Source organism: Zootoca vivipara, chromosome 1, assembly GCF_963506605.1.
Source record: "Zootoca vivipara chromosome 1, rZooViv1.1, whole genome shotgun sequence".
NCBI classification, from domain to species: Eukaryota; Metazoa; Chordata; class Lepidosauria; order Squamata; family Lacertidae; genus Zootoca; species Zootoca vivipara.
The window spans coordinates 112,671,986-112,699,384 of record NC_083276.1 but is presented as its reverse complement, the minus strand read 5'-3'; the positions used below and the strand labels follow the sequence as shown (position 1 = coordinate 112,699,384).

The following is a 27,399-nucleotide window of genomic DNA, read 5'->3' as shown; positions in this document are numbered from 1 at the left end:
CATGCAAGTCATCTAATCCAAACCCTACAATGCAGGATTTTTTAGCCCAAAGTAGGGCTCAAACCCACGACCCTGAGATTAAGAGTGAGAATGCCTCCAACACCCTGCTAGCAAGAGTAGCAACTGCTACACCCTTTCACAAGAGGATGTGAGACAATAGAACAGTGGTAAGAAATGGGGGGAGGCAGAACACACAAAATAAGAGCAGTCCTTAGAGTCCTTTGAGCCATTGTCACAGTGGGACAATGAGTCAGTGTCACTTAAGTGGGAGACCCAGCTGTGAAAGAAATAGTATGCAGTTCTCAATAGGCCAAAGGAAGAGTGTGAGTGCAAAGTGGACCATTTGTCACAAACCCTCCTTCCAAACAATGGCAAGAAATGTTCAAAGTAATCCTCTCTCTGAAAGGCAGGTGCCCTGCTTAGCAGTAATTACAATGCCTAGAAGTGGTCCTCTCTTTAACTGTAATGCTATTACTTTACAGCTATTGCTCAATTTTATTCCAGAAATTAACAAGTAATGGCATTGTGCATTCATGTTGAGAAAACAATGCCAAGCATCTTACCAAGAAGGGCCACATCGTTAGCTGAAACTAATATTACTAAATGCAAAAAGGTTCTGAAGTAACTTGAATGATGCAAATGTTCCTCTTCCTCAACCCACATGCACAAAGACAAGAGAAGGAAAGAGGTAGAGCTAGTAACATCCTACCAGAGGACATTGTAAACTGCCCTGTGATCTATGGACAAAGGGTGGTATAGAAATTTAATAAAATAAAAATAAAATCATCCTGCCCAGCAGATTGGAAATTAACTCTCTCCACCCTCCTCATGTAAATGCAGTCTTTTCACCTTTGTATATTAGAAGTGTGAGTGCTCCGCTTAATGGAAATTAGCATTTTTTTTTGTTAATTCAATTGTTTTCCTAAAGTATTTAGATATAGGATACTTACCCATTATTATGTGCAGTGTTGCAGTTACTGTGTGTTGTATGCCATTCATAGTATATGCCAAAATATTTGTAGAACCTGTAATTATTCAACAGTGTGTCCAAGAATGAAAGCAAAGTGAATAAGATCATTCTACAAAAGAGAATATTTCAAAATGAATCCTCTAAGCCAGTGGGGAGCTGAATTTCTTTAGTAAAAGCATCTGCCCAAGTGGATTGAATTCCTATAATGTAGGGCTATGGCAGTGTCTCACAACCAGATGTTAAAGAAGGCTTAACAAGTTTGAAGCATACAGTGCTACCTCTGGTTACAAACTTAATTCGTTTCGGAGGTCCGTTCTTAAGCTGAAACCGTTCTTAACATGAGGCGCACTTTCGCTAATGGGGCCTCCCGCTGCTGCCATGATGCCGGTGCGCGATTTCTGTTCTCATCCTGGGGCAAAGTTCGCATCTACTTCCGGGTTAGCGGAGCTCATTAACTGAAACATTCGTAAGGAGGACGGTACGTAACCCGAGGTTCCACTGTACCTCCTTGTGGAAGACAATTCTTGCCCATTTATATTTCCCCTTGCACCCCAGCACCACCTCTGATGCTCTTCCAGAGGATACCCCCAACTCTCCAGAGGAGCTTTCCAGGGGGCACAGGAGACTACAGGGCAAAGGAGGAAACAGCAAAATATTGCCTCTTCTTGCCATTCCTCCAGCAGATGTGACCTACAAACAGAACTTCATTCACAGGAAGTCTGGCTCCACCCATGTTGCCTCAGTGGTCAATGTTCAGTTCAACTTTTCCTTTCTGGGGTTCTTGCATTGGAATTTTGAAAGCCAGCCATTATCTGACCTGTTTCCAATTGCTACTCTGGGTTTAACCTAGGACAAGAGTGAGTTCCAACAGCTAAAATGTCAGTTACACAGGTCCTAAATATGCACCTGTAAGAGCTCCAGTTGTGTTTTTTTGACATAAGAAGTTATGCTATGTCAAGGTCAAAGAACATAAAACCTTTGGATCTCAGCAATCCATGTGTGAAAGATTCAAACTTTAATTAAATATTTTGCACTATGCAGCCTCCCTCCACAAAACAAAGGCTCCAGATAATGTATTCTTTTGATTATTTCTACAGCCCCATGATATTATTACTGTGCTGGTGTTCAACATGTATTTGGTCCTAGCAATAATACTAGCATACAAACAAATAACTGTAACTAATGGCTAATTATTCCATGGAAATAAAGGATTGTATCTAGGCTAAATTATAATACAATCCTAACATACATGTACTCATAAGTCACAGTGAGTTCAGCAGGACGTACTCCCAAGGTGACTATGCAAAGAGCTGCAGTCCTAGTTGCACTAAGGTCCATTAAAATCAATCTAAAAATTTAATCACAGCTATGTTAAGTTCCACAGATTTCAATGGGAACTAAGCACAACTAACGTAGCCTGGATCCAAGCCAATGGATTTCTCATTTCCCAAGTGACAGCACTGTGCAGAGGTAATTAAAAGACTGCTTATTAATGACAGTGTTGTGGCTTCTTAAGTTGTGGTGTTTCCCAACAAAAGACAATTTTTTAAATGGACAACACTACCAATAAAATGAAACTTCTGTTCCAATGCTTCTCCTCCTGCTAACCAAACTTTCTCCTAAAGTTTGCTAAAGTGTGGGAGAAAGGGAAAAAGTGCCAGTTCACGTAAAGCCTGACTGATGAAGGTACCAGACAGAAATTGTGGAGGGAAATGTCTTTGGAAGTGCAAGCACTCCTGCAGAACAATTAACTTAATTAACCAGACAACATGAATATTCATAAGTCTTTTAATGTCTCCACCACATCCAAACAGATAAATGTGATGTAATGACTTCCTAGTCAAGCATATCTAAGAATCACACTAAAGCTGCACCAACACTGTGGTCCTTTGCCCAAACTATCATGGAAATTGAAAATTTCGTTAACAATATATTATTCTCCACAGATTAATTGGAAGCGGGAAATAATGTAAGTGAATGATTCAGGGCTATGAGATTTATAGTCAATATATATAAAATTCCTCTGTTTCATAACAATTAATCTGCTTTCCCCCCAGTCCTTCCAGTTTCCTCCAAATCCCTCTGTACGGTTCCTGAGCTGTAGTTCCCATAGCAACAAACACTATTCCTAAATAGCCAGCAGTACCACCATAGGCTTCCTCCACCCGACTGGTTTTATTTTGACCACAGTATAGCAGCTTGTTATGTTGGTCTAACGAAACCTTTCTTCTGTTTTTTTCTTAAGGAAAAATGAGATTTAGCACAATGCTGACTGTTAACATTCTAGAACTGGGTATTAGTTTTCTACTCAGAATTGATTTTAATAACCAGCTAAGCTAAAACTCAAGTTTTGTGATTCTGCATAAAACTAACATTCTTATAGCATGAAGCATGTCATTCAAGACTGACTGCTGCATTCCCATGATAAAATAATTAACACTTGAGTTGGATACCAATTTAAATTAGTCTCATCAGCTTGCAGTATCTCTCTCACTTGTAATGCCCAAGTTATTTTTAATATAGAGAATAGGGCCGGGCAATATATCAATATATCATTCAAAACCAGTTTGAAATCCATGTTGTGATATTGGTTTCATAATTTTGGGGGTGTATGTGTGTGTGTGATGCAAAAATCACAGTGTGGGGAAAACGGTGAAGCCAGCCAATGCCTCTACACCAGGCATCCCCAAACGCGGCCCTCCAGATGTTTTGGGATACATCTCCCATCATCCCTAGCTAACAGGACCAGTGGTCAGGGATGATGGGAAGTGAAGTCCCAAAACATCTGGAGGGCTGAGTTTGGGAATGCCTGCTCTACATTGTTTCATCCTTATTTCAGACATGGTGATATATCAGTATATCACAATCACAATCAAAATAAAAAATCCTTCAAGTAGCACCTTAGAGACCAACTAAGTTTGTCATAGGTATGAGCTTTCGTGTGCATGCACACTTCTTCAGATACCATGCACACGAAAGCTCATACCTATGACAAACTTAGTTGGTCTCTAAGGTGCTACTGGAAGGATTTTTTATTTTTATTTTGACTGCGTCAGACCAACATGGCTACCTACCTGTACAGGGCCATCTCAAACCGGTTGGGCGCCGTGGCGCGGAGATCGTTCCGGCGCCCCCGCCCTAATGGGCGGGTGAAGCGCACAGCACGGCTTCCACACAGCTTAGATGCACAGCGCCCTCCTGCCGGCCTGGCGCCCTAGCACCCCGCGCCACCGAGACTACCCCTAGAGCCGGGCCTGTACCTGTAACTAGTATATCACAATGTTTAGCTGGTGATATATCACAATGTTGAAAAACAGGTATCGCCCAGGTGATATCTCTCACTGATTTCCCCTGGGAATCTCTTGTGCTTCCTGAAAGTCTGCTCTGGAATGACATGGCATGAAACATCTTGTACCTACTGGTAGAGAGGACTTTTCCACTCAGGGCTTCCACCCCCTTTACATGCATATTCCCCCCATGGTAACCCAGCATGGTACATGAAGTCTGCCATGATCCGACGACTACTCAGAAAGATAAATGGAGATCAGCAACTTGTCCATGCTCCCATAAATGGTTCTCCACTTAAGAATCAAAGTTGGGTTTACATAGGCCATACTTATGTTTGTGAGGAAAAGATGGGCATCTCCATAGTGCCATAAAAAGAATATGGACTGTGCCAGTAGCAAAAATAAATAACTGGGGTTTTAGAAATAAATCAAACACTAAGCAGAGAACAATATAACAGAACAGAAGACAGTATAAAATCTGAAAGTTATTCTGTCACAATGCCATAAAAACTATGTGTACCATTCTTTGTATTCATTGCTTTATATACTCTCACCTGCTGGTATTATTCCAAGAGGAACTTGTGCTCTAACTGGTGCAATTATGTCATCACCATCCCTCCTGGCATCCATCTGGGCTCTCAGCAAAAGGCCATGAGCAACTTCATGGGCAGTCCCATCGCCACCAACACAAACCACCCTGAAGCAAAACAGTGGCAAGACTCTCTTCATTACAATTTACAGGTGAAACTCGGAGAATTAGAATATCGTCAAAAAGTGCATTTATTTCAGTAATGCAACTTAAAAGGTGAAACCAATATATGAAATAGATGCATGGCATGCAAAGCAAGATATGTCAAGCCTTAATTTGTTGTAATTGTAATTACTGGTATTTGTCTTTAGGCGGGTCAATTATAAATTGAATGTAATTAATGAAATGTAATAGCGATGTTTATTTTTGTATTATTGTAACTATTTGTTTTATTACTGTGGAATTTCCAAAAGAAAGCATTTGTAAAATCTAAAATAAAAATAAAAAATAATTCAAAAAAGTCAAAAAAATTAAAGTTTGAGGGGTTAAGAACATTTATTAAGATTCTAAATTAATATATTCTAAGAAAGAAATAATAATAATTTAATGTGCTTAAACTAATAAAACAAACCATAACTCAGAATTGCTTGAATTACATATTATGATACCCTACACCTGTTTCATTTTGGAAAATCTGAAATTAGCCAGCTCAATAGAAAAGCCTGTGAATGCTATGATACATAGAGCTTCTGTGAACCCAGACTGATTAATTTGCTAGGGAGTCAAATGGTGGCGGGGTAATTCTGGGTGTGCACAGGAATGCCTGCATTGAATAGCGGGTTTGTGGCAAAACTCTGAGACATTGGAATGATGCAAGGGATAGAATCCCAAGATTAAAAAGAAGCTGTGTGCCTAGGCCACTTATTACCCTTTCCTTGAATTAGCAGCATCCTTACAGTAGAGAAAAGCAGTTAAAAGTTACACTTACCCATGAAATGACGTCAGGTCACATTCCTTAAGTAATTTAAGAACATGTCCTTCATATTCTGTAACTATGAAATATAATGCAGAAACAGATACATTTCAGCAGCATTCAACTCAATGTAAATTGACAAATCTGTCTTGGAAGTCATAATTCACAATTCAGTGTGCCAAGGAGACCTTTGGGGGGTTTTCACTTAGGAGATCCTTATGCCAACTACTAAATTATCCTGGCTATCAAAAGCACATTTGCCACTCAGTATGCCAGGCTGTCATTCTAGAAACAAAAAAATATATTCTAGAGCCCCAGTGGGTAGACAGAACTAATCATTTTTTTTGTTTCTGGATTGTGATCATGGGCACTATTTCTCCCTTATATTTTGAACAAGAAAAAGTTAGTTACTTGTTTGCAAATTCATAAACTAGTATTATGTGGATACTCAGTTATATACAGTACATTATCTGCGCTTTCCATAGCGATACGATGGTTATGTTGTGATTTATAGTTGTAGATCTTTGAAGTGCAAGCGTCTGCACAAGAATAAACTGCCATCTTCTACTAGATGCAATCATATCACACCACACAGAATTGAATTATCTGAAAACGAAATGGTATTTGCATCAGTAGATGCACATTTCTAACTTGGACAAGTTAACCATGGAAATAACAAAGACCGGAGACCAGTAACGAAAGAATATAACACAGGAGGGTGGCGGTACAAGTATACACCAGAGTCTGTAGCCTCTGGAGAAAAGGAATCTGTCACTCTACATCGCTGTCTCTGTTTGTTGATATCCTACGCAGTACAGCAAATCCGGCAAAGAAAGACTAAACTGGCATAATGCAGATGGCATCAAGCATCATAACCACATTTAGCATTTTCTAGGGCATCTTTGCCAGAAGAGACAGCCCAGCTGCATCCGCTCATCAAAAATTTCTGCTGACTGACATGACACCTCCAGATGGATTTTTTGTGTAAGAATGTGCATTATTATATGCAAGATTACATTAATCTTTCATGCTTGTCTGTCTTTGGTGAGAGTACATTCTCACTCTCCAGTGCTTTTAAATATTGTTGCGCTCACTCAGTGGTTATTTAAAAACTCATAAACACATCATTATTTGTATTTTGCCTTAGAGTTAACCTCCCGCCTGCTTCATTAGGATGGGTAGCAAAGTCCTTAAGCAAAAAAAACGGTGCTGAACACCATAGCACAGTTTCTCACCTGGTTCTGCAAATGGGAATTCCAGCCGCAAAACAGCATTACATGCAATCTCTACATATGCTAAACCCTTGACCTTTAGTCTTGAAAGGCCAAGAGTGCAAAGTGAAGAGCCCAGAAGCAGCTTTGTGGCACTGTCGCTAATGTGTAAACAAGTTTCTCACCCCTCAAAGCTGTAGAGATGGGTAGAAAGAAGGCCCCTGCTTAAATATAAGCCTGCACAGCTAGAATAATGCCCCCAATTTTTTTTACAATCCTTGGGAGCCAAGTTTGAAATGCTCTTATAGCTCTACACATCCCATCTTTAGCATGATTTAGCAAGGCTCGGGAATCATGTACTCAAAACATGCTTAGGTGGACATTTCCCCTGCTTCTTTGACTCTTTCACAGGCCAACATGAAGGCAAATAAGCTCGAATGCAAATAGTCAGAAGCCAAGAGGAGAGTGAGATTATGTCTGAATCCAGTTTTGCTCTCACCTTGCTTAGGGTTATGTGTAGGCAGAAGATATCAGAAGCATTGGCTTTCTTTTTTTCCAACTAACTACAGTTTTTCCATTATGACTGAATCAAAATGGTGGATGGATTTAACTATGGTTAATCCAAATGAGCCAAGCCCACGCACAATGGCCAGCTTGGACATGCAATAGCTAAAAACTAGCAATCAAAGAAGTGAAAAAAATACCAAGGACTCAGGCCAAAATGACAATTTACTAGATATATGATTTTCAAGTCTTAAGTGAATTTTACTCAAGTGATGTATGGAAGTGAGAGCTGGACCATAAAGAAGGCTGATCGCCGAAGAATTGATGCTTTTGAATTATGGTGCTGGAGGAGACTCTTGAGAGTCCCATGGACTGCAAGAAGATCAAACTTATCCATTCTGAAGGAAATTAGCCCCGAGTGCTCACTGGAAGGACAGATCCTGAAGCTGAGGCTCCAATACTTTGGCCACCTCATGAGAAGAGAAGACTCCCTGGAAAAGACCCTGATGTTGGGAAAGATGGAGGGCACTAGGAGAAGGGGACGGCAGAGGACGAGATGGCTGGACAGTGTTCTTGAAGCTACGAACATGAGTTTGACCAAACTGCGGGAGGCAGTGGAAGACCGAAGTGCCTGGCGTGCTCTGCTCCATGGGGTCACGAAGAGTCGGACATGACTAAACGACTAAACAACAACAAGTGAATTTTATTCCTTTTACAGATGAGATGAAAACTCCAGGACAAGGCCCTGTTTCGATATTCTTCCTCAGCTGGAAAATTGAGAGACCCTATGTTAATTATCATATCAAAGTTTTGTAATATATTTAAGGTATAAATTTACAAACGTATATATATAAAATTTACACACGTATATTTAGGAAATATCCAAAGCAAATTAATCCTACCTAAATCTCTTAGAGTTCCAAGGTCAAAGTGTACCAATTTTGTCAAAGTAACTGGCTCACAAACGTATTGGGCCAGTTTGATATGATTAAGTTAAGTCCACCAGGTCTCTGAATTTGACCAGCAAGGCAGCTTCAGGCAAACTGCATCCACCTGCCGATTACTTGATATCATAGGTCAACAGCAGCACAGTGCTAAGATGAGAGATAAGCCCTCTGCCTGCTCTTAGACCAGGATTCCTCAAACTCTGCCCTCCAGATGTTTTGGGACTACAATTCCCATCATTCCTGACCACTGTAGGCCAAAAACATCTGGGGGGCTGAGTTTGAGGAATCCTGTCTTAGACAGTAAATGGCAGCCTAGGGATCTCTCTAAAAGGTAGGTAGAGTGAACTTTCTAGCCACTCCTATCTCAGTGCTGGCAGAGAGGAAAGGATATGTTCTGTGTGTGTTCGCATGCCTACCAGGAGCCATATGGGTCAGAGCTGCTTACCTGACCTCCTGGCAGGTACAGTAAGTCACTGCTACTTACCAGAAGGGGAAAGGGAAATGAAGTGGTGAGGTTGGCATGGTGCAAACACATCAATGAAGCTGATTCAGTGGTCCTGCAAGTATATTTGCACCATCTTCCTTGCTTCACCTCTCCCAATAAAAGCAGCAGTGGCTCACCTTCCAGGTCTGGTGGAATTGCCTCTGCCCCAACACACAGTCTACTACTGTTTGTGCCTGCAAGCCCATCTGGGGTGTGTATGAGTGTGAGGAACAGAAAGACAGCGCTGTGCACCTGATACAAAGGTGTTTGTGACAATGCATAGGTGTGGAAATATAAGTGTATAATATTCAATACTACATTGGATGGGCACTTATAATTGGAAAGCAACTCTGTATAAAGTTGGTCAAGTTCCAATTCCCCACCCAGGATTGAGTAATTGATTAGACTCCTTCCATTCTATCACAGTGCAATCCTATGCATGGCTACCCAGAAGCATGTTTCAATGAGTTCAATGAGGCTAACCCCTCAGTTTGATTGTGTACAGGTCTGTTGTCTTACTCCCTAGAAAGTCTGCCTTTTGCAGGGTTAGTGAATTGTGCTAATTGTTTCATTAATTTCCTATAACTTCAAGTAACTAATAAGCAGGATGGAGAAAGGTATTTCAATAAATATTTAACTAAATGGTAAACCAATGACTGCACATCAACACAAAGTGATTTTTGCTAATAACAAATTTCATTTCTTTAATGTCATGTATGCCAAATGATGTCATTAAAATAGAAACATTAAATGCAGACCGACTCATTTTCGGAGAGGCCACCTCCAAAAATGGATCGAATCATGTTACACAAAGCATCTTACCTGTAACGTCAGCCCTAATGTCAGCAAGCTTAAAGAGAGGTGCAACTTGTTCGTGATAAATGCGAGCAGCCTCTTTTCTATGACTATTTGGATTGACAAACACTTTTAATGACTTTGGTCTATTCGGGAAACCTTTAAAAAAAACACAAGAAAACAACCACATCAGGGTTTTTAAGGCTAATTCAAACCACTTTGAACACACAGCATTGCAAAAGAATAAAAGCATGGATTTTAAACATTAACACCTGCAGATGAATATGCATCCTGAAAAAGTACAGCAAATTCTGGCGCGTGTCTGTGGCCATCTTTTCTTCTTTATTTTTTGCATGAAGCTGCTCATTACTTATATATGCCACCTACGTAATCCTGAAACAACTGGAGCAACTGACCTGCTTGTGCGTCTCTACAGCTAAGAATAACTAGTACAAATGAGTCAGTCACCCTCATCAAGAGCATTATGTGACAGCTATCACGAAAGAGGTTTTAGGTCATGGTTCAAACCTGAAAGGAGGAGGGAGATCAAGTGAGAAGAGAATATTCTCCTGAGAATTTTAAAAAAGGAAGTGCTTCTCAGCAAGGATTTGATAATAGTACCCCTTCACATTTGCTGTGGAGATTCGATACTACAATTTTCAGGATTTACAGATTAGGTTTCATGCCACACAGAAGGTGCACAGGTGCAAAAGAAATCTGCCCTTGATTAAAAGGATCAATAAAATAAAGGTATGAGAGTAAGGGTGGGGGATTAAAGCCAAAATACACATTTTGAAACAACATGTCTTGTTGATAATCTGTGCTTTTATCACTACAGCATTTAAAAATAAATTATCTTGTTATCTTCCACCTATCATACTACATTATTTATCATCAATCCTAATCATGTACACAACAGGTGAGAATTCAAAGGACCATTTGTTAAGCAGTTATTTGCCCCTCCCTAATATCCCAAAAATGTTCAGTTAAAAAAAAAACACTCACACACCAAAAATAAAACAGCTACATTTTATTTTATTTTATTTTATTTTATTGCAACGTTGGCATTATCAGCAACATGCTCTAACCAACTGAGCTATCCAGGATTCTTAACTAAGGACCATGGTTTATCACACCAAAAATAAACCTTGTTTTTGTGTACTGTATTGTTCCATTGGGACTTGAGGCTTGCAAGGGAAATGGACACACTCAGGCATGATCTTTCTGGACAGGCAAAATAATGTCAAGTCGCCAAACAGAGGTCAGGGGTGTCAGCACCAAGGACAGATCGCTCTAGGGCTGGCTAGTTGGAGCTCTCCCTCCTACTGCAACTATAGAGGGATGTTGCCACCCGAAGCCTTCTGTAGGCTAACAAGGCCTGTGATACGATGACTCTATCTACCTGAAGGGGTACTTTGCTTTTCTAAAGGCCTTTACCCAATTTTGTATCCATTAGCTACTTTGGGGTTAGGGGTATTCTGCTGGGGTTTTGTCTTCAGGTCCACGTCCTTCGGCAAAGAAAGCAAGAGAGAAGCTACTGAAGATTATTCCCTGGAGACAGCAGCCTGTGCCTCATCTTCCTCTGAATCTTCCTCAAAGTACTGAAGGTCCCTGGGGTCAGGGGCCCTGACACGCTCTCCTCTGTCCCATCACACTGTGGATCCAGATTTAATGAACATATTACAGTTTGCTAAACCAGAGTTAACCATAACATCTAAGTGGAGAAACCATGGTTTAACAAACCACATCTTTTCCAAAACTGGTCATGCATAGGGTACACAGGGGAGTGGCAAAGGACATGCATGGGTACAAGGCTTGTTCTCAGTCCAATAACCAATGGTTTATGAGTTGGAAGTTGTTATATATGAAACCAGCAAAATGATTTTCAGAAACATAAAAAAACACCTTAAAATGATATCCCAAAGGTTTTGGAGAATTTGCTTCAATATCTTGATTCACCAGGGACTTTGTTTCCTCCTTCCCAAAATATATCATTCAGCAGCCTTATAGCAAACGACTTTATAATCTAATAATGTTAAATAGTTTCAGGTCTCATTACCGGCATATAAGTGCTGTAGCCTTTGGCATCATTAGAGCCTATTGAATTGCTCATTGTAGCTTCCTTTGCTAAAGTGAACTAGGACTTTAAAACAAAATAGCCAACTGTTCCTCTGGTAGCAACAAATGTGCTAATATGCACTAGTTTAAACTTGATCTATCAGTGAATCAATGAACCATGAAAGGTAGGGGTTAATCAGGGAGTTCTGAAAACAAAAGCTCATAGGGCAGCAGAGACGCTATCCTCAGACACACATCTGTGCTGTTTTCACTGTTTAGTTTTATGGCAGCAGGCTTATGTTTACAAAAGTTAAGGGCTTGAAATGATGTCACTGTCACATACGTTATTAATATTTTATACAACAAGCAATAAGAAAACTGCTACACAGAGACAGAAGTAATGATGTGAATAAACATTTTCCATGCTAACTAGAGATATACCACTGTTGATGCTACACTGTTAATGTATAACATTAATGGGATAATTAAACCTTCACGCATGAAGCTTTTGATGTTCACATTAAAAACTTGGTGTGAGAGGCATGTTGTAAAAGGAGCTTCTGTAAGAAATTTCTTCTATAAAATTGGCACTCTTATTTCTTATACTGAAAGCATAGCTCTATATTGCTCACTGCTAAAATCAAGCAAAAATGTAGACTAACAATCTCTCCTAAGAGATGGTTTATATTATATCGTTTTAATTTAAACCAAAAATCATCACAGGTTTTTTTAAAAGGAAAATATGGCTGCATTGAAACAAACCTTTTCTGGTTTTGATGCTTTATCTTAATATTTCCTAAAACCATAGAATTGTAGAGTTGGAAGGGTAGAGACCATAGAATTGTAGAGTTGGCAATGCAGGAATCTTTTGCTCAAACCCACAACCCTAAGTGTCTCATGCTCTTCCAGCTGAGCTATCCCAGCAGTCATGCAGGGATGTTTCGCCCAATGTGGGTCTTGAACTCATGATTCTGGGATTAAGAGTCTCATGCTCTATGGAATGATTTATATTACACAGTATTCTTTCGAATACTACAACAAACTAAAATAACCACCCCAATCTTCCCCACTTCATATAGATTCCTGGTTTCAAATCTTGGTTAAGGAGGAATCTGGTAAAGTATAGAAAAATAAACTGGAACCAGTCATATGCTTTTAACACAGATCCTTCTTTGTCTTTAACTGCTGCTGGTTCTCCTTGTTTGTTTTGTTTTCTGGTTGTAATTTGTTTGGGTTTTAGGCTGTACTTTTATATTATTTTGTACTATCTTCCTTTTGTGTACATTTTCCTGGTGCACTTTTGTAGAAAAAAGTGAGGTATAAATCCATGAATAGCAATAATAAATCATATTTGCATTTCTAAACAAGACATCTACTGCAAACTAGAGTTAGCATAAACTCATTATTTCCGATTCTGCGTTGTCAGCTCCCAAACAAACCACAGTTTGAGGGCAGCCTCAAGCTTAGAAAATTGCCTGGTTTGGATCTGTTTATTAATTCAAGTTATGAACAAAGCTTTTCCTTGAAATCCACAGTCAAATCACTAAGCATCTAATTAACAATAGTTTCTCATTTCATCCAAACCAGGAAACTATGGTTACCAACTGTAGAGCAAGTTAGTATGCTAAACAAACTTCAAAACATGGTGGTTTATGAGCCTGGGTTGTTCTGAAATCACACAGAGAGCTTTACTGCGGTCCATAGACCCAAAATACACAGTACAGTGATAGTATATCAAACGTTCTTAAGGTTTAAGATCGGTTTTGCTAACCAACAGAGTAGCTTTAGCCTGTACAGTACATACTGATTTCTGATTTTTACTGCCTCCAAGAGGAATTTTGCTACTGCTGGTGTAATAGTATCAATCTTATCCTCAAAGAGGACATTGCTTCTGATGAAATGGAAAACTCTAGTTAATTAGAGATTTGCTGGTTTAATTGCTGCATGCCACAAAGGGAGGAGCGAAGTATAGCTGCATACACAGACGAAAGTTTATGCATATCTTGGCCTGGTGAGCCAAATTATGTTCATCTAAGCACAGGCATTGGCAGTGTTTTGATGTGATTAAACCAGTTTAGCAGTATAAAAACAACCAGTACAAGAACAACCCCTCCCTCCAGCACAGTTGCAATGAGATCAGAAGTTTCTGCATTTTACTTCTTATGTCCAAACCAATAAACAGGTCAGGTTTGTAAACCATGGATCAAAATTTGCTTGCTTCTGTAAACCACAGTTAAGGATAACCACAGTTTGAGTTCCTGCAAAACAAGTAATTAGTTGAAAACAGAAGTGAAAGCTTCCCAACTCATCCTCACAGATGTGCCAACGGGGGAGTGGTAAATTGAGAGTGCTAGCCCTGAAGCTTGTGCATGTAGTGATAAATCAGAGTTTTATTGGCAAGCCAGGCCAGTAAAATGTTTGGCTTCTTGTTACATATTAACAGAGGCTTAGACGTATTAAAATCAGCTAAATAGGATATGTCACTAACAGAATAAGATTGCAATTCTAAGTATACTGATCTGGGGGAAAGTCCTACTGAAATCAAAAGGACTTATTTCTCAGTAAACATGTTCAGCCTCATACTGTAATTTTTTAACATTAAGAATGTTTAGAAAATATAGAAATAAAGTCTTTCTGAAAAGTGCTTACCATTCAAAATTTCCTTCAGATGCTTAAACCACAGGTAACAATGGTCCTCACTTAAATTACTTAAATTGATGACAGAATCCTTAAGTTTGTTTCCTTCTTTTTTCAGGCAGACAAAAACTGTGATACCTAATAATAAGCCACCTTTTTGCTGCCCAACAAAACGACGGCGTTTCAGTTTTACGGAAAATACATCTTCCATTTCGACATATTCCTCTTCATTTGTCAAGCCCACATTGGAACCACCTGCCCAAAGGAGGAAGAGAGGGTGTTTATTTTCATACTACATCACAGTTTAATCCCTTATGGTTCCATCCTAACTAAAAGTGCACATACAAAATATCTATTATTATCACTTTTTTCCTGAATGCATCCCTTAAAAAATAGTTTTAGAGATACTTAAGGACTGTTCATGAACTGTGAAGAGAGGACAAGACTATGTTGCTAGCAACCATGTGGGACTTACCACAGCTGCTTCCATGCTACACTCAGTAATGTTTAAAGTTAATACTTCTTCACAGAAATGATTGTGCTCCTCTCCTCCACATTATGTTACTCCTTCTTCAATGGTTCACAAGGCCAAGAGATGAATATCTCCCTTTACATCTGTAAAAAAATTCTGAGTGTCCTGTCCTCCCCCACCACTGCCTAATTTTGATAGCAGCTGCCCTTTTACATACAGTTCCAAAAGTGCTTTTTAAAATCCCGCATACAAAATCTTTAAAAAAAGAAGAGAGAGAGAGGCAGTTTGGGGACATAGCATGGAAGCTCCACCACAGGTTTACTACTTTTCTCCCTTTCTTGGTTTTGCCTGACAAAATGGGTTATATGCAAGCCAATATGTCACTGAGTAACTTTGTCCGAAAGGCTGGAATTCCTTGCACCACAGAGACACAGTGCTTATTTGCATGTCACGGTAAACCAGTGTTTCTCAACCAGTGTGCCTCCAGATGTTTTGGGACTACAACTCCCATCATCCCTAGCTAGCAAGACCAGTGGTCAGGAATGATGGGAGTTGTAGTCCCAAAACATCTGGAGGCACACTGGTTGAGAAACACTGCAGTAAACCATAGTTAATTTTACGTGTGTATGAACAGGCTCATCATTAGGAAGCCATTCTTTTAGTTGTCTTCCTTTAGGATGAAATTAGCAAAAAAACAAGCAAATAGACTCCGGGACCAAAAGGCTGAACCTCCTTTTTCACCTTCTGTTGCACTGTGGACACAGCCTTCAAAATGTGGAATAAAACACGATCACAGTAGTTGCAGTAGAGACTATCAAGGTGGCCACGTACCTCTTCTTGAAGCTTTCAAGGGAAGTAACCTATTCTATAAGCTTCTCTTAACATGCATGCCTCAGAGGTTCTAGTCTACCTTGCAGTAGATGATAAAGTATCCACGCAGCAGGGAAGCCACCTGCTCCTGAGTAAAATGGTTTTCATGTGTCCTTTCAGCCATTAAGGCTGGTATTGCAGATGGTGAAATACCACAGCCAAAGGCCCATGGCCAACAAATCAAGGGAGCAAAGAGAGCAGCTTGAACAAATCCCTCTGGTTACATGCCACTTATTAGATAGACAAAGACTGGTCAACCAAAAGTATTTCTGTTTTCTGTTTTTCTTTCTTTGCTTTTATGCTGTCTTACCATAAAAAGAAGGCTATCTTACAGCTATTCTGGTTGCTGGTGCTGGAATGTAATATATATACATACATACATACACATACACACACCGGTATATGACTGGTTGCACTCCTTGAAACTCTAGATTGACATCTTATGGAGAAGCCTTACTAGAAGGGATATGTAGCCTTTTCTCCTAGGCACCATGGAAATCACAGCGCATTGTTTCTTACAATTTTAAAATCACTTTTTCAATCCAATGGGTGCTCATGGCGATGTACAACGATTATATGTCATTAACATTAGATATACATTTTCAACTTTCAAACTTTTGACTTCATCTGCATCTATGGAATTTTGAACACCTGCTTCTCACTACATTAAAAAAGTAGCAACCTTTTATTTCCCATATTCAAAATCTTCTAAATAAGCTAAACTTGCCTTAAAAAAAGGCCACAAAGTAATTCTCTCCATTCAAGAACTATCCATTCATTAGTATCATACTGATTACTCCTCGCTGTTTCAAAACATTAACTATCCTCTCATATTACCTAGAAGGATACAGGGTACCATCTGTTCTTATAAGGGGTTTAAGTATACATTAGATATCATGCTATTTATTTAATTCAGCACCCACGTCCCATTGTATTCCCCCCCCAAGTCAATTTAATTACAAAGAATAAAGATAATCTTTCCTGCCAGGTTCTTCCATCACCATAAGAACAGAGCAGGGACCTTCATAAAGTAGGCTGCACTTGTTACGGTAGGTCCTCTTCCATTTTTAACTACACTTAACGTTAAGAAAGGTCTTAACAAAAACAATACTACACAGCTCTTAAAAATATTATTATAAGCCAAGAGCTTGTCTACATCGATTTTGGCACATCTGCTTGATAGAGAGCATAAACAGGATTAGCTGGATTTATCTGCTTGATGCTAATTGTACTCACAGTTTCTGCACATGTCCACTTCCCCCCCAAATACAGCATGTAAAATAAGTATGGCTAAGAGAGTTATTTCTACCAGCATGTGTTACGCACTTGGATAAGGCATGCTATATTCTTAAGTAACCGAGTGCTCCTAAAAAATGGGTTCAGACGTGCATTTTCCTCTAATTACTATCTATAATTACCTTTGAAAAATTCTTCACACTTTGCTAAACCTTAATTCTCTTCAGCCTGAGAGTGAAATGAGGGGGAAGAGGATTCCTCACTTTTCTCCTTGCTTCCCCCTTCAGCTTTGGAATGCAAACCGAGGGGTAGGGGAGGAGAGAAAACTGGCCCCACAGAATATGTACCTTAGATACATATCATGCGAGTCAAAATCCCAGCCTTCACAAGAGTCTTTTAAGTTGAAGGGCAATTTTTTCCTTTCATAGCTGTATTAGCTAAGCTTGACCTCGGCCAAAATGGCACCTGCATTGTCTTCTTGTTTGGAGGCTATGAGAATAAGTATGGTAATATCCCAAGCTTTGAAGGCCTTTCTTATTTCTGGATCCCCAAAGCTGCCAGAAAATGGAATTTAGCCAGGCAGCAGGTAATATAAATTGCTAGGGCTGTACTCCCACAGAGATTAAATAACCAATCACAGGATTGGCCACAGAGAACATACACCTTTAGGCCCACATTCTCTAACCATCCAGAGGACTTTGCTAAATATATAATGCTAAAAGTAATAAACGAGACCAGCTCATTGCTCTCACAGAATTGAATTCAAGAGAATGCAAATTACTTGTTTATATGGGAGATGTGCTATTCCAGCCCCTCCCTCAGCACCCGAGGATCACTTTTGTTATTAGTTGAACAGTGCTCTCTGTTGAATAAAGCAGAACATCTCATATAATGATTACTTGTAACTCTGGAGATTTTCAGTCTTTGAATTTAAACACCTCTCTTTTCTGTCTTGTGCCACAAAGGGCACAAGTAACAATGCAGCCAAACTGTGTGTCTTATGGCAAAAAAAAAAATAGCCAAATGAATTATGATTAACTTTAATGTATATCATGGCTACATACATGGCTATTAAAAAATAAAGGTATGTCTAACACTGCATTCTATATACTTAGTTCAAAGTAACTGGAAGTAAACCTCATTGTACAAAGGAAATACGCTCAATGTTCCTGTCAAATATTTTCCAGACAAATTTGACAGCAATATGATCTGATCCATCTGAACCAAACCTACTTTTCACTCACAGCAAGAAATCACAGTATTAAATAATACTGTGCAGTCTCTTAGAAAAGCCCATTTCTTACGGATGAATGAAAGTTTCCTTTCAGAGGTATCTTCTGTATAAACAGTAAAGCATCACTGAATATGACCCAGCACTCTGTTGAACTGCTGCAAGTATAGCTGCAGGATTAAATGATAAAGCTCAGAAACTTCAAAATACACATGACACTAAGGGCTTATTCATACATGCACACCAATTTACTTACTACAGTATTTCATGCCATTTTGATTCCCAGTTGCGCATATGAACTACCACCATTTAGAATGGGGAAAACTAATATGTGAATATATAAGTTCTTTCTCAGGCTCAACACATGCTACTCCTTGCTTTATGCTGCAGCCATTAGGTAGTGAGCATACATGTGTGAATTGACCAGATTCAAAGATGTAGTGAAATGCGTCACTGAAAGTTCCTATTGCAGAATGCAAACTGTAGTTACTACTAGGATTTTTAAAAATAGGGTAGGAGTCAACTAATGAGTCCTGTCAGCAGAAGTCCTTTGCAAGATGGCTTTCCCCACCTCTCCTCCCCTGCGTCCCATGCCCCCCAAACTGGCTCAAGGTGAAGTTGGGAGAACCCCAAAACAGCATTTAGGGGAAGGATAGGGGAATTGTTCCAGTTGGAAAGTCAAAATGCTTGTCATGACAAAACTCACATTTTAGTGCAACGTTTAATTCCTCTCGTAGTGTACATGGGGTGTGGGGGGTTCAACTAAATTGTACTCAGAGTAGACCCATTGAGCTCATCTGACTTAACTTAGTCATGTTCATTCATTTTAATGTGTCTACTCTGAGTAAAACATTGTTGACTACCATCCTTAGAATAATATTAAGCCCTAGTATTCTCATACCAAAATTGCTTGGAAATTCCAGGTATCCAGTGGTTAAACTCAGTGCAAAATGGTGCCCAATTATATCCACACATAGACGGAAGCCTGCTCCTTGATCACAGGAAGAAAATTAGGTTGTGCTATCTTAAAAGGTGTCCAAATCTGATAACAAACAAGCAAGTTTCCAAAACATATAGTAAATATGTATGTACTGTAATATGTTACCAAAGTGTGTGTATGAGTGTGCATACACACCCTAAGTGAAAACAGTTTTAGAAGTGTTTATATACTATTGTATGTAAACATCAAGGCAATCTGTGCTTCTTATGAAGCAGATACCACACACAATGGGCAAGCACACAACATTCAGACCACAAAACTACTTCCAGTTCAAACTGTGTACTCTTTCCCCCCATGTTGTTTTGTGCCATGTGCTGCACTGTGTGGGGCTTGTAATCATTATATCCACCTGTGAATCAGATCAGTCAATCAGGTCAAGAACAGTAAGCTGACTGGTCAGAAACGTAATATAAAAACCTCACATTCCTGATAATACAAGATGTTGCACACAAGTGAAAGTGCATCAACGCAACACAATCAGTCAATGCAGAACACAAAACCGTACAGTGCTGACTTAGGATGAGTCTGGAAAAGAATTGCCTGCGTTCTTCTTTGTAATATATGTGTCAGCTGCATAAGGAGAAAAGCTAATCCTGTATGTAGATTTCATTATTACTCCACAGCCTTTATCCATGGTAACCATAATTCTTAATCCTACCATTCTCTGCAACTGTAGTCTTATTTCTATCTCATCTTATTCCTACCAACTATATCCAAACAAACAAACAAAGACCACATATACATCAAGAACTGTACTAAGCAGTGGGCACAAAAGAGACAGTGTCGTACAGAAATTTTGGTTAAGAATCCGATTCCTATAAATACACAACAACTCGTGATAATAACGTCCCCCTTCCCTCCCACCCTTGTCCTGGCATTGTAAAATCCCCCCCTACCAGGGATTAGACAGCCATGGGCACCTGTACATCCTGCCCCTGCTTGAAGTGTGATGAGGAAATCTTATGGACCACAGACTAAGGGTGCCAACTATCAAGCTGTGGTCCAGCCAGGTGGGGAGCACAGGCACCCTTCTGGTGTTGACCAAGAGGGACAGAAGAAACTTTGGTTAATTACTATATTGCAGCAGGGGACTGTGAGGTAGGGCGACCCACCAAGTCCTCATTCACTAGAATCATCCTAATTATGACATTAGGTTGGCTTGTGGAGGGACACACGACAGACCAGCTTACCCACCCCCACTATTATATCACAGCTACCCAACCCAAATTGTTGTTGACTGATAAGAGGGGCCTGGTACTGGCCACTTATCAGCAGTTGTGCATCTATGTACAGAGATCAGGATGAAGCCCTGCATGAACAACAGGGCTATTTCAAAATGGGGGGGGGACAAGCTCAGGACATGCATTTGTTATTACACTTTACTTCTCTCTCTCTCTCTCTCTCTCTCTCTCTCTCTCTCTCTCACACACACACACACACACACACACACACACACCATCTCTATAACTACATCACATCATAGCCAATGACAAGAATTTATTCCTGGTATCAGAAAGTATGTCATTGGCTCAGGGTTTTTTTGTTTCTCTAACATTCTCTCTGTTTCCAAGATACACACTACTATGTAGAGTGTAACATCTGTTGCTTCAGAGATTGAAAGGTTTGCAGAACCTGCCTAAGCATACTTTCCTATACCCTGCTATTAGGTAAATTTACAGGGAAGATATGTGGTCTTAACGCAAATCAATTAGAACATGGCAAGTTAGCTGTACACCATATACAGCTCTGTTATTTAAAAGCTGCACTGATCAGTTTCTGCTCTAACCTTCCTGTCATAAAGCAAGTAAATATTGCATCAACATATCTATTTTTTAAACAGTTTTTTCTTCGTAAATATATTGCCCACTAAGTTATGTTGTGTTGAAATATATTAATTTATTAATGCAATCAAAAATTGAATGTTGAATGCATACAAAATCAGATCATTAGAAGTTTACTCTGGAATGCCAGAGAACTAAAAGCACCCAAAGAAAACGAAATTCTCAACTGATACCTGCAATCTTGCAGAGTTCCAAACAAGAGTGCAAACATGCTATCTTCAACATTTCAAGAAGCATTAGTTTATACAATTAAATATTATTTACTTAATATATTTGTTACCCACTCTTCACAATCCCAGAGTCTGATGTGTTACATTTTTAAGTGTTACATTTTAAATAGAAATACAACAGAAAAACCACCATTGCTGACTAAGGGTTGTATTCCTGCTCAGAGTAGACCCAATGAAAGAGATGGCTATTAGGAATGTTAATTTTGATGTGTCTACTTTGAATAAGTTGAATATGACCCTATGTCAACAACCAGTAAGCTAGTAAATCACAACAGGCTCCAGCCTTCATGCCTAGCAAATGCATGCCTGAGCAAAAAATTCAAGCTTTAAATCAACATTAGTACATTTTTAGAAGTGTTTGCAACTTATTCAGTGTTCTATGCAAATAACCACTGCCCTTATCTGAAAGTTACCCAGTAGTACACTGACAGGTAATAAAAGGGTTTAAAAACAAGGTAACTGCCCCCCCCCCAAAAAACCCATTTTGCTCTTTTCAAGTGCTTTGGATCATTAGCAGGTAACAACTTACGCTCATGGGACTGTGCCATGCAACAGTAACTTTCCACCAGAAGTCGGCAGACCTATGATGACAGTTCTAGCCATGCAACTTGGAGGCATGCCTTAACCACCACCAACAACAACAACAACATGTGCTGGTACGTTATTAGCTTTGCCTGTTATTATACTTTATGGTGCCATTGCCAAACAACACTGCATATTTCTTCCAGAAGTCCGTTTCTCCCAAGACTTCACCACAAATGCATCAAATACTACTATGATGTGCAATGAAAGCTGCCATAGTATCACCCCTGCTTTCACCCCTGCTTTCACCGAAGCATTACACTCATATAGAATAATTTATTCTGAATGAATAATTGGCCGTGGAATAGAGTCTAACCCAATTGCAACTTATGAAGGTTGTTACTTTAGATGGTTGATCCTTTGAAACTCCCATAGGACAGGCTGGGGAACGGCAGGCAACTCACAGAAATGAAAAACAAAACAAAACAAACAAACAAACAAACAAACAATAAAGCTTCCACAGTTCAAATAACTTTAAAAATATTAAGGGAATAAGGGAGCGATCTTAACCCTGCACTACCGGGGGAGGTTTGGAATTAGCAGTGGGCAAGTTCTGCCACTGGGAAGTCTCCACTGAAAGAATAGGCTGTTGTGAAGCTACATCTGATGGTGTTCCTGCTGGCAGTAGCAAGAGTGAGGCCTCAAAATGCAGAGGCGGAGCAGTGTTAGACAAGGATCCCTAGATCCCATGTCAGTCTGTTTGCAGGAGACGTAGCTTTGCTGACCAGCTGGGAGTTAGCAAACCCAAAACTGCACGTGCACAAAACACACAATGCCACCCCCAACCCCTTGCACTCAGACCAGCTGGAGCTGATGGATCTTCAAATGTGACAGAAGCTCTGAGCGACGGTGGTCTCCTATTACAACTGCTCTGCCCAATAATAACAAAATAACCATGCCCATTTAACAATTGGGTCTGATATGTAGTTATGACAATGGGAGACAGAACTCAGCTATCTCACAACAGTTAGCTGATTAGTACTAAAAAAATTTTTTTGCTTGTTTAAGCCATACATTACTGAAAAACCATAGAATTGTAGCTGTAATTAACCAAAAGGTCAAATTTTAAAAGAAAACAGCAGATACCACCACAAGAGTAACAGATGTTCTTTTGAGTTCATCTGGACAAAAACATAAGCATATGTGAAAGAAATCCAATACTATCATAAAATCAGTTGGTGTCTAAAATAATAGCATGCCCTTATGGCAGAATGGTAATATATGTATCAAATGCACAACACATTATGTTTCAACAGAATGTTCCGATAAGAATTCATAACCAGCAGAAATTAATGCCAGATTTTTTTTCCTCCACAGGGAGAAGCTACATAAAGATTATAGCAGGCCATTACGGCATGCAAGCACATACTGCTCAGAATTCACAGCTATTCAGATTTGATCTGTAAATGCAATATAAAGGTAACGATTAAGTTCCACTATCAACAAAAATAGAACTTCACAAAATAATGCAAACACAAAGAACTTTGCTAAGGTGAACAAAGCAGCAAGCCAAGATAATGAACTGACATTTTGCTACTGCTTTAGAGTTTTTCAACATACAGTAAAATTCTTTCACACCTCAGTATTTTTCTTCTTCTTAATAGGACACCACTATGCAAAAAACATAGACCAGCCACCACAAGTTAAGTGTAATTAAGTGGAAAATTCTAACATACACTAAAATTTTGATATCCCTTCAATTCTGTCTCATGTATTCAAGTTGTGGGGGTAGAAAATAACCATGAAAATAATGCTTGCTACAATTTAATCATCCTGGGAGAGTTGCACCTATGCACTGTATTCTCAAAACTTGAAATCTGCCTTTCTGCAAACTGTATTCAAGGCGACTTCACAAAGAGTAAAATGTAATAAAAATGCAGTGAGTTACAGAGCAATCCTAACTCCTTCCCCCACCTCAATGCTGTCCTGAGCTCAGGACAGTGCAGTGTTAGAAACTCAGCTATACAAACTGTTCACCAAATGGCACCTTACAAATCAGTGACGGTCGCCACAACAGAGTGTCTAGGTGCCATAAAATAAAGTAAAAACCCACAAGATTACAAAGCTGGAAAAAAATTGTGTACATCATCAGCACAATAAAATTCAAAAAGCATATTTTTTGAATTTTTTGCTGCTGTTTTAATTCCCTTCAATTATTTCAGGTGTCGTTTGTGGCCTTTTGAAAAATGGAAGCAATTAACCAACCCAGAAAGAATGCATCAAGAATAAAAAGAACACCCCAAACCATACCTTTGTATTTTGAGCAAATTAATCCAGAATAACTGCCCATTTCCAGCCAGCCAACCAGCCAGATGGAGATGTCGGTCACGAAACCTGGTGACAAGGCATCTCAAATTGGTCACAGGTAAACCACCCAAAGTCACAAAATGTACCTGGAACCCAGGGAATTTTGAACACTGGGACAGTGTTACATTAAAATTACAGTATCTAACCACCTCAGAAGACGTGGGTGGCGCTCTGGTCTAAACCACTGAGCCTTGGGCTTGCCGATCAAAAGGTCGGCAGTTCGAATCCCCGTGACGGGGTCAGCTCCCATTGCTTGGTCCCAGCTCCTGCCAACCCAGTTCGAAAGCATGCCAAAAAGTGCAAGTAGATTAATAGGTACCGCTCCGGTGGGAAGGTAAAAGGTGTTTCCGTGCCCTGCTCTGGTGACGGTGTTCCGTAGCACCAGAAGCGGCTTAGTCATGCTGGCCACATGACCCGGAAAAACTGCGGAGCGGACAAACGCTGGCTCCCTCGGCCTGTAAAGCAAGATGAGTGCCACAACCCCAGAGTTGTTCGCGACTGGACTTAACTGCCAGGGGTCCCTTTACCTTTAACCACCTCATAAAAAAACATACATTGGTTTTCTAAAAATAAAATCTGTGTAAATTACTCATCTACCAAAAGCTCTGAACTGAATGTAAAACAATAACAAGCATTGGGCATGTATCTAAGCCCAGTGGCCGAAACATACATTGGACCATTGAGCCCTTGTCACATACAATGAATATTAGGATTCCCTTTCAGACTGTTGTGTTGTGAGCAACCAGTATGTTAGACTTTCACATTTTATTTCTTTTCTTTTAGGTATGTGGCTGCCATTATGTCATCATCTTTACTTGCTTTCCTATATAGGACTTTACTGAGTCTTACATACCAGTTACTTTCCTGGCTGACTAATCAATTCATGACTCATCACTTCCTTGTAGTGCTTGCTCAGCACACAACATCCGCAACCACACTCATACCTCTTCCTTACACTCATACCTCTTCCACACTCATACCTCTAAGTATGCAACCAGAGTTGCAAATTTCATGAACATTTAACTCATTTCCCAATAAACATGCACCGGAAGGATGCCATCTCGTCGCCCTGTATTCAGTTGGCCATGCAGAAAGGGGTGTGTTTATATTTTTGCACCTTTATTCATTCTGAGGACTGTAAAACTATGTGTAGGATTCCAAAGAGTATCAGTGGCCATTTGGAACCATTAGTGTTAAAATATTACTTCCAATCGTACCATACATTTAAAGCTCTCTTGTGCCACTTTTGACAGTCACGGTTTCCGCCAAAGAATCCTGGGAACTGTAGTTTGAGAGTTGTTGGGAGACCCCTCGCAAAGCCACAAAACCCAGCAGTCTTAACAAAACAAAGTTACAGTACAGGGATTCTTTGTGTGGGAGAGCGATGGCTGTTAAAGTGTGCATGTGACAAAAATGTGACAGACTGAGTGCACAAGCACAACCCATTCCATGTTTCCATGGCTATTGGGCAGTCCCCAACTTTTTGTTTGGCCTCTTGCAGTCAGTGCCTAAAAACATTACCCTCTCTTTTATGCATTCCAATGCTCATTAGGAAAGAACCAAACTCTTTCATGTAGTTATTCCCTGCCAAAATGATGCATCCTGATGTCAGCTTGAGAGACAGCAGATTCTTTCTCGTTTCAGATGCCCAAGATCCGGCACTCAAGAGTATCATTTGGTTCTCAGGTAACCAGAGATGTCAACTTGACTAAAATATTGGTGGGGGAGGCAACCCTGCCTTGCAAAACCGATCACAGGATGGGGTTCACACACAGCATTTGTATGGCAATGCCCATCAACTTGGTTGGGCTGGCCCCCAAAAAAATGTTTAACAGGGGAGGCGCACGAAGGGACACCAGCCCCTTCTATCAAGTGTGCAAACTTGAATAAAATATTGAGAGGGGGCAGGTAAGCCCTGTCCCACATAATCACTTGATGCGGTGTACACACCCAATTTGAATGGCAATGTCAATCAACTTTCTGGGGGTGAGGCTCAAATATGTTATGGGGGGGCAAAGGGACATCGACTTTGCTCCTATGCAAGTAACCCACCCACCGGGTGCACGCCAGTCCCGAAGTTAACAAAACTTTTCTTTCGCTGAGAGAGAGGCTACCTTCTGACGTCACGCCCTCCCTGCCCACGTCTTTGAGCGACACAGCGGAGAGGGGGCGGGATGGAGGCGGCAGAATGTGAGGGCAGGAAAAGGAGCTGAAGTTGCGCTGCACGCCCTGCCGAACGCGGTTCGAGACCCATCGTGAACTCAGCAGTCCTTCCTGCCGTGCTTCGGGCTGTAGCTCTCCGTACACGGCGGTAATCCCCGCCGAATTCAGCGGAGGAAGCTCTGCACGGAGCAGAAGGAAATCAAAGCAGCGTTTGCTGTTGTCCCTCGCACTCGCTCGCTCTCACCTACGGGCCTCTCGGGTTGGATGGGGCGCCAGCTGAGCCTCCGCGCGCTGAGCACCACGTCGCAGCTCCTCTTGTCGACGCCGAAAATCCCCCTCAGGAGGGGCTGCTCGTCTTCGCCTCCCGCCTCCGCCTCCGCCTCCCGCACCGGGGGCGCCCCCTTTGCTCCCTCCTCCTCCTCCGTCGAGGAAGAGGAGCGGGAGGAGGCTGCCGCCACTTCGAAAGGGTCCTCCGGGCTCTCGGCGGCCCAGGCTATCCTCCTCCCGGGGCGGTGCATGGCAGGCAGACAGCTAGGAAGGAGAAAGGGGGCAGGAAAGGCGCCTCAGCGCGTCGCCGCCGCTACCAAGGCAGCGAGCCGCTCTCCTCCCCCTTGTCCCGGGTCCAGCTGAAGGAGGGAGGGAGGGAGGGAGGGAGAGCGCGCGCGCGCGCGCGCGGTCGGCTTTGGGCTTAGGCGCGCGACCTCTGACATCTCCCCGCCTCCCTCACGACCAACTTTTAAGCCCGTGCCCCGCCCTGGTCACGGGGTCGGCCTCATGAGGAGGGGGAGGGAAACTTTTTCTGAAAGGCGGGAAAAGAGCCGCGAGACTGAGAGGGATGGTTCTTTTTAATTCCTCCGCTCGGAAGAGCGCGGCTCAGTTGCCTCAGAGGGAAAGGGGTGGGGAGGACACAGGTGTTATCCAGTCACCAAAAAACTGCCTGTTGGTTTACTTCAGAGCTTCCCAAACTTGGGTCTCCAGCTCTTTTTGGACTACAGTTCCCATCATCCTTTGACTGCTGGTCCTGCTAGGTAGGGGATGATAGGAGTTGTAGTCCAAAAAAGTTTGGGAAACA

General features: G+C 40.8%; 1 protein-coding gene across 1 annotated transcript in view; it reads right to left on the bottom strand.

Annotated features, from left to right (window-relative positions):
• Positions 1–26,930, bottom strand: part of CERKL (ceramide kinase like) — a 33,855-nt gene extending 6,925 nt beyond the window's left edge. The window contains exons 1-6 of the mRNA XM_035133725.2: positions 26,572–26,930; positions 14,408–14,650; positions 9,728–9,859; positions 5,775–5,838; positions 4,812–4,954; positions 951–1,025 (exon numbers count right to left, since the gene is read on the bottom strand). Coding sequence (XP_034989616.1) covers positions 951–1,025; positions 4,812–4,954; positions 5,775–5,838; positions 9,728–9,859; positions 14,408–14,650; positions 26,572–26,845 — 931 coding nt within the window. The 5' untranslated portion in view covers positions 26,846–26,930. The remainder of the gene's footprint in view (positions 1–950; positions 1,026–4,811; positions 4,955–5,774; positions 5,839–9,727; positions 9,860–14,407; positions 14,651–26,571) is intronic.
• Between the last annotated feature and the right edge of the window lie 469 nt (positions 26,931–27,399).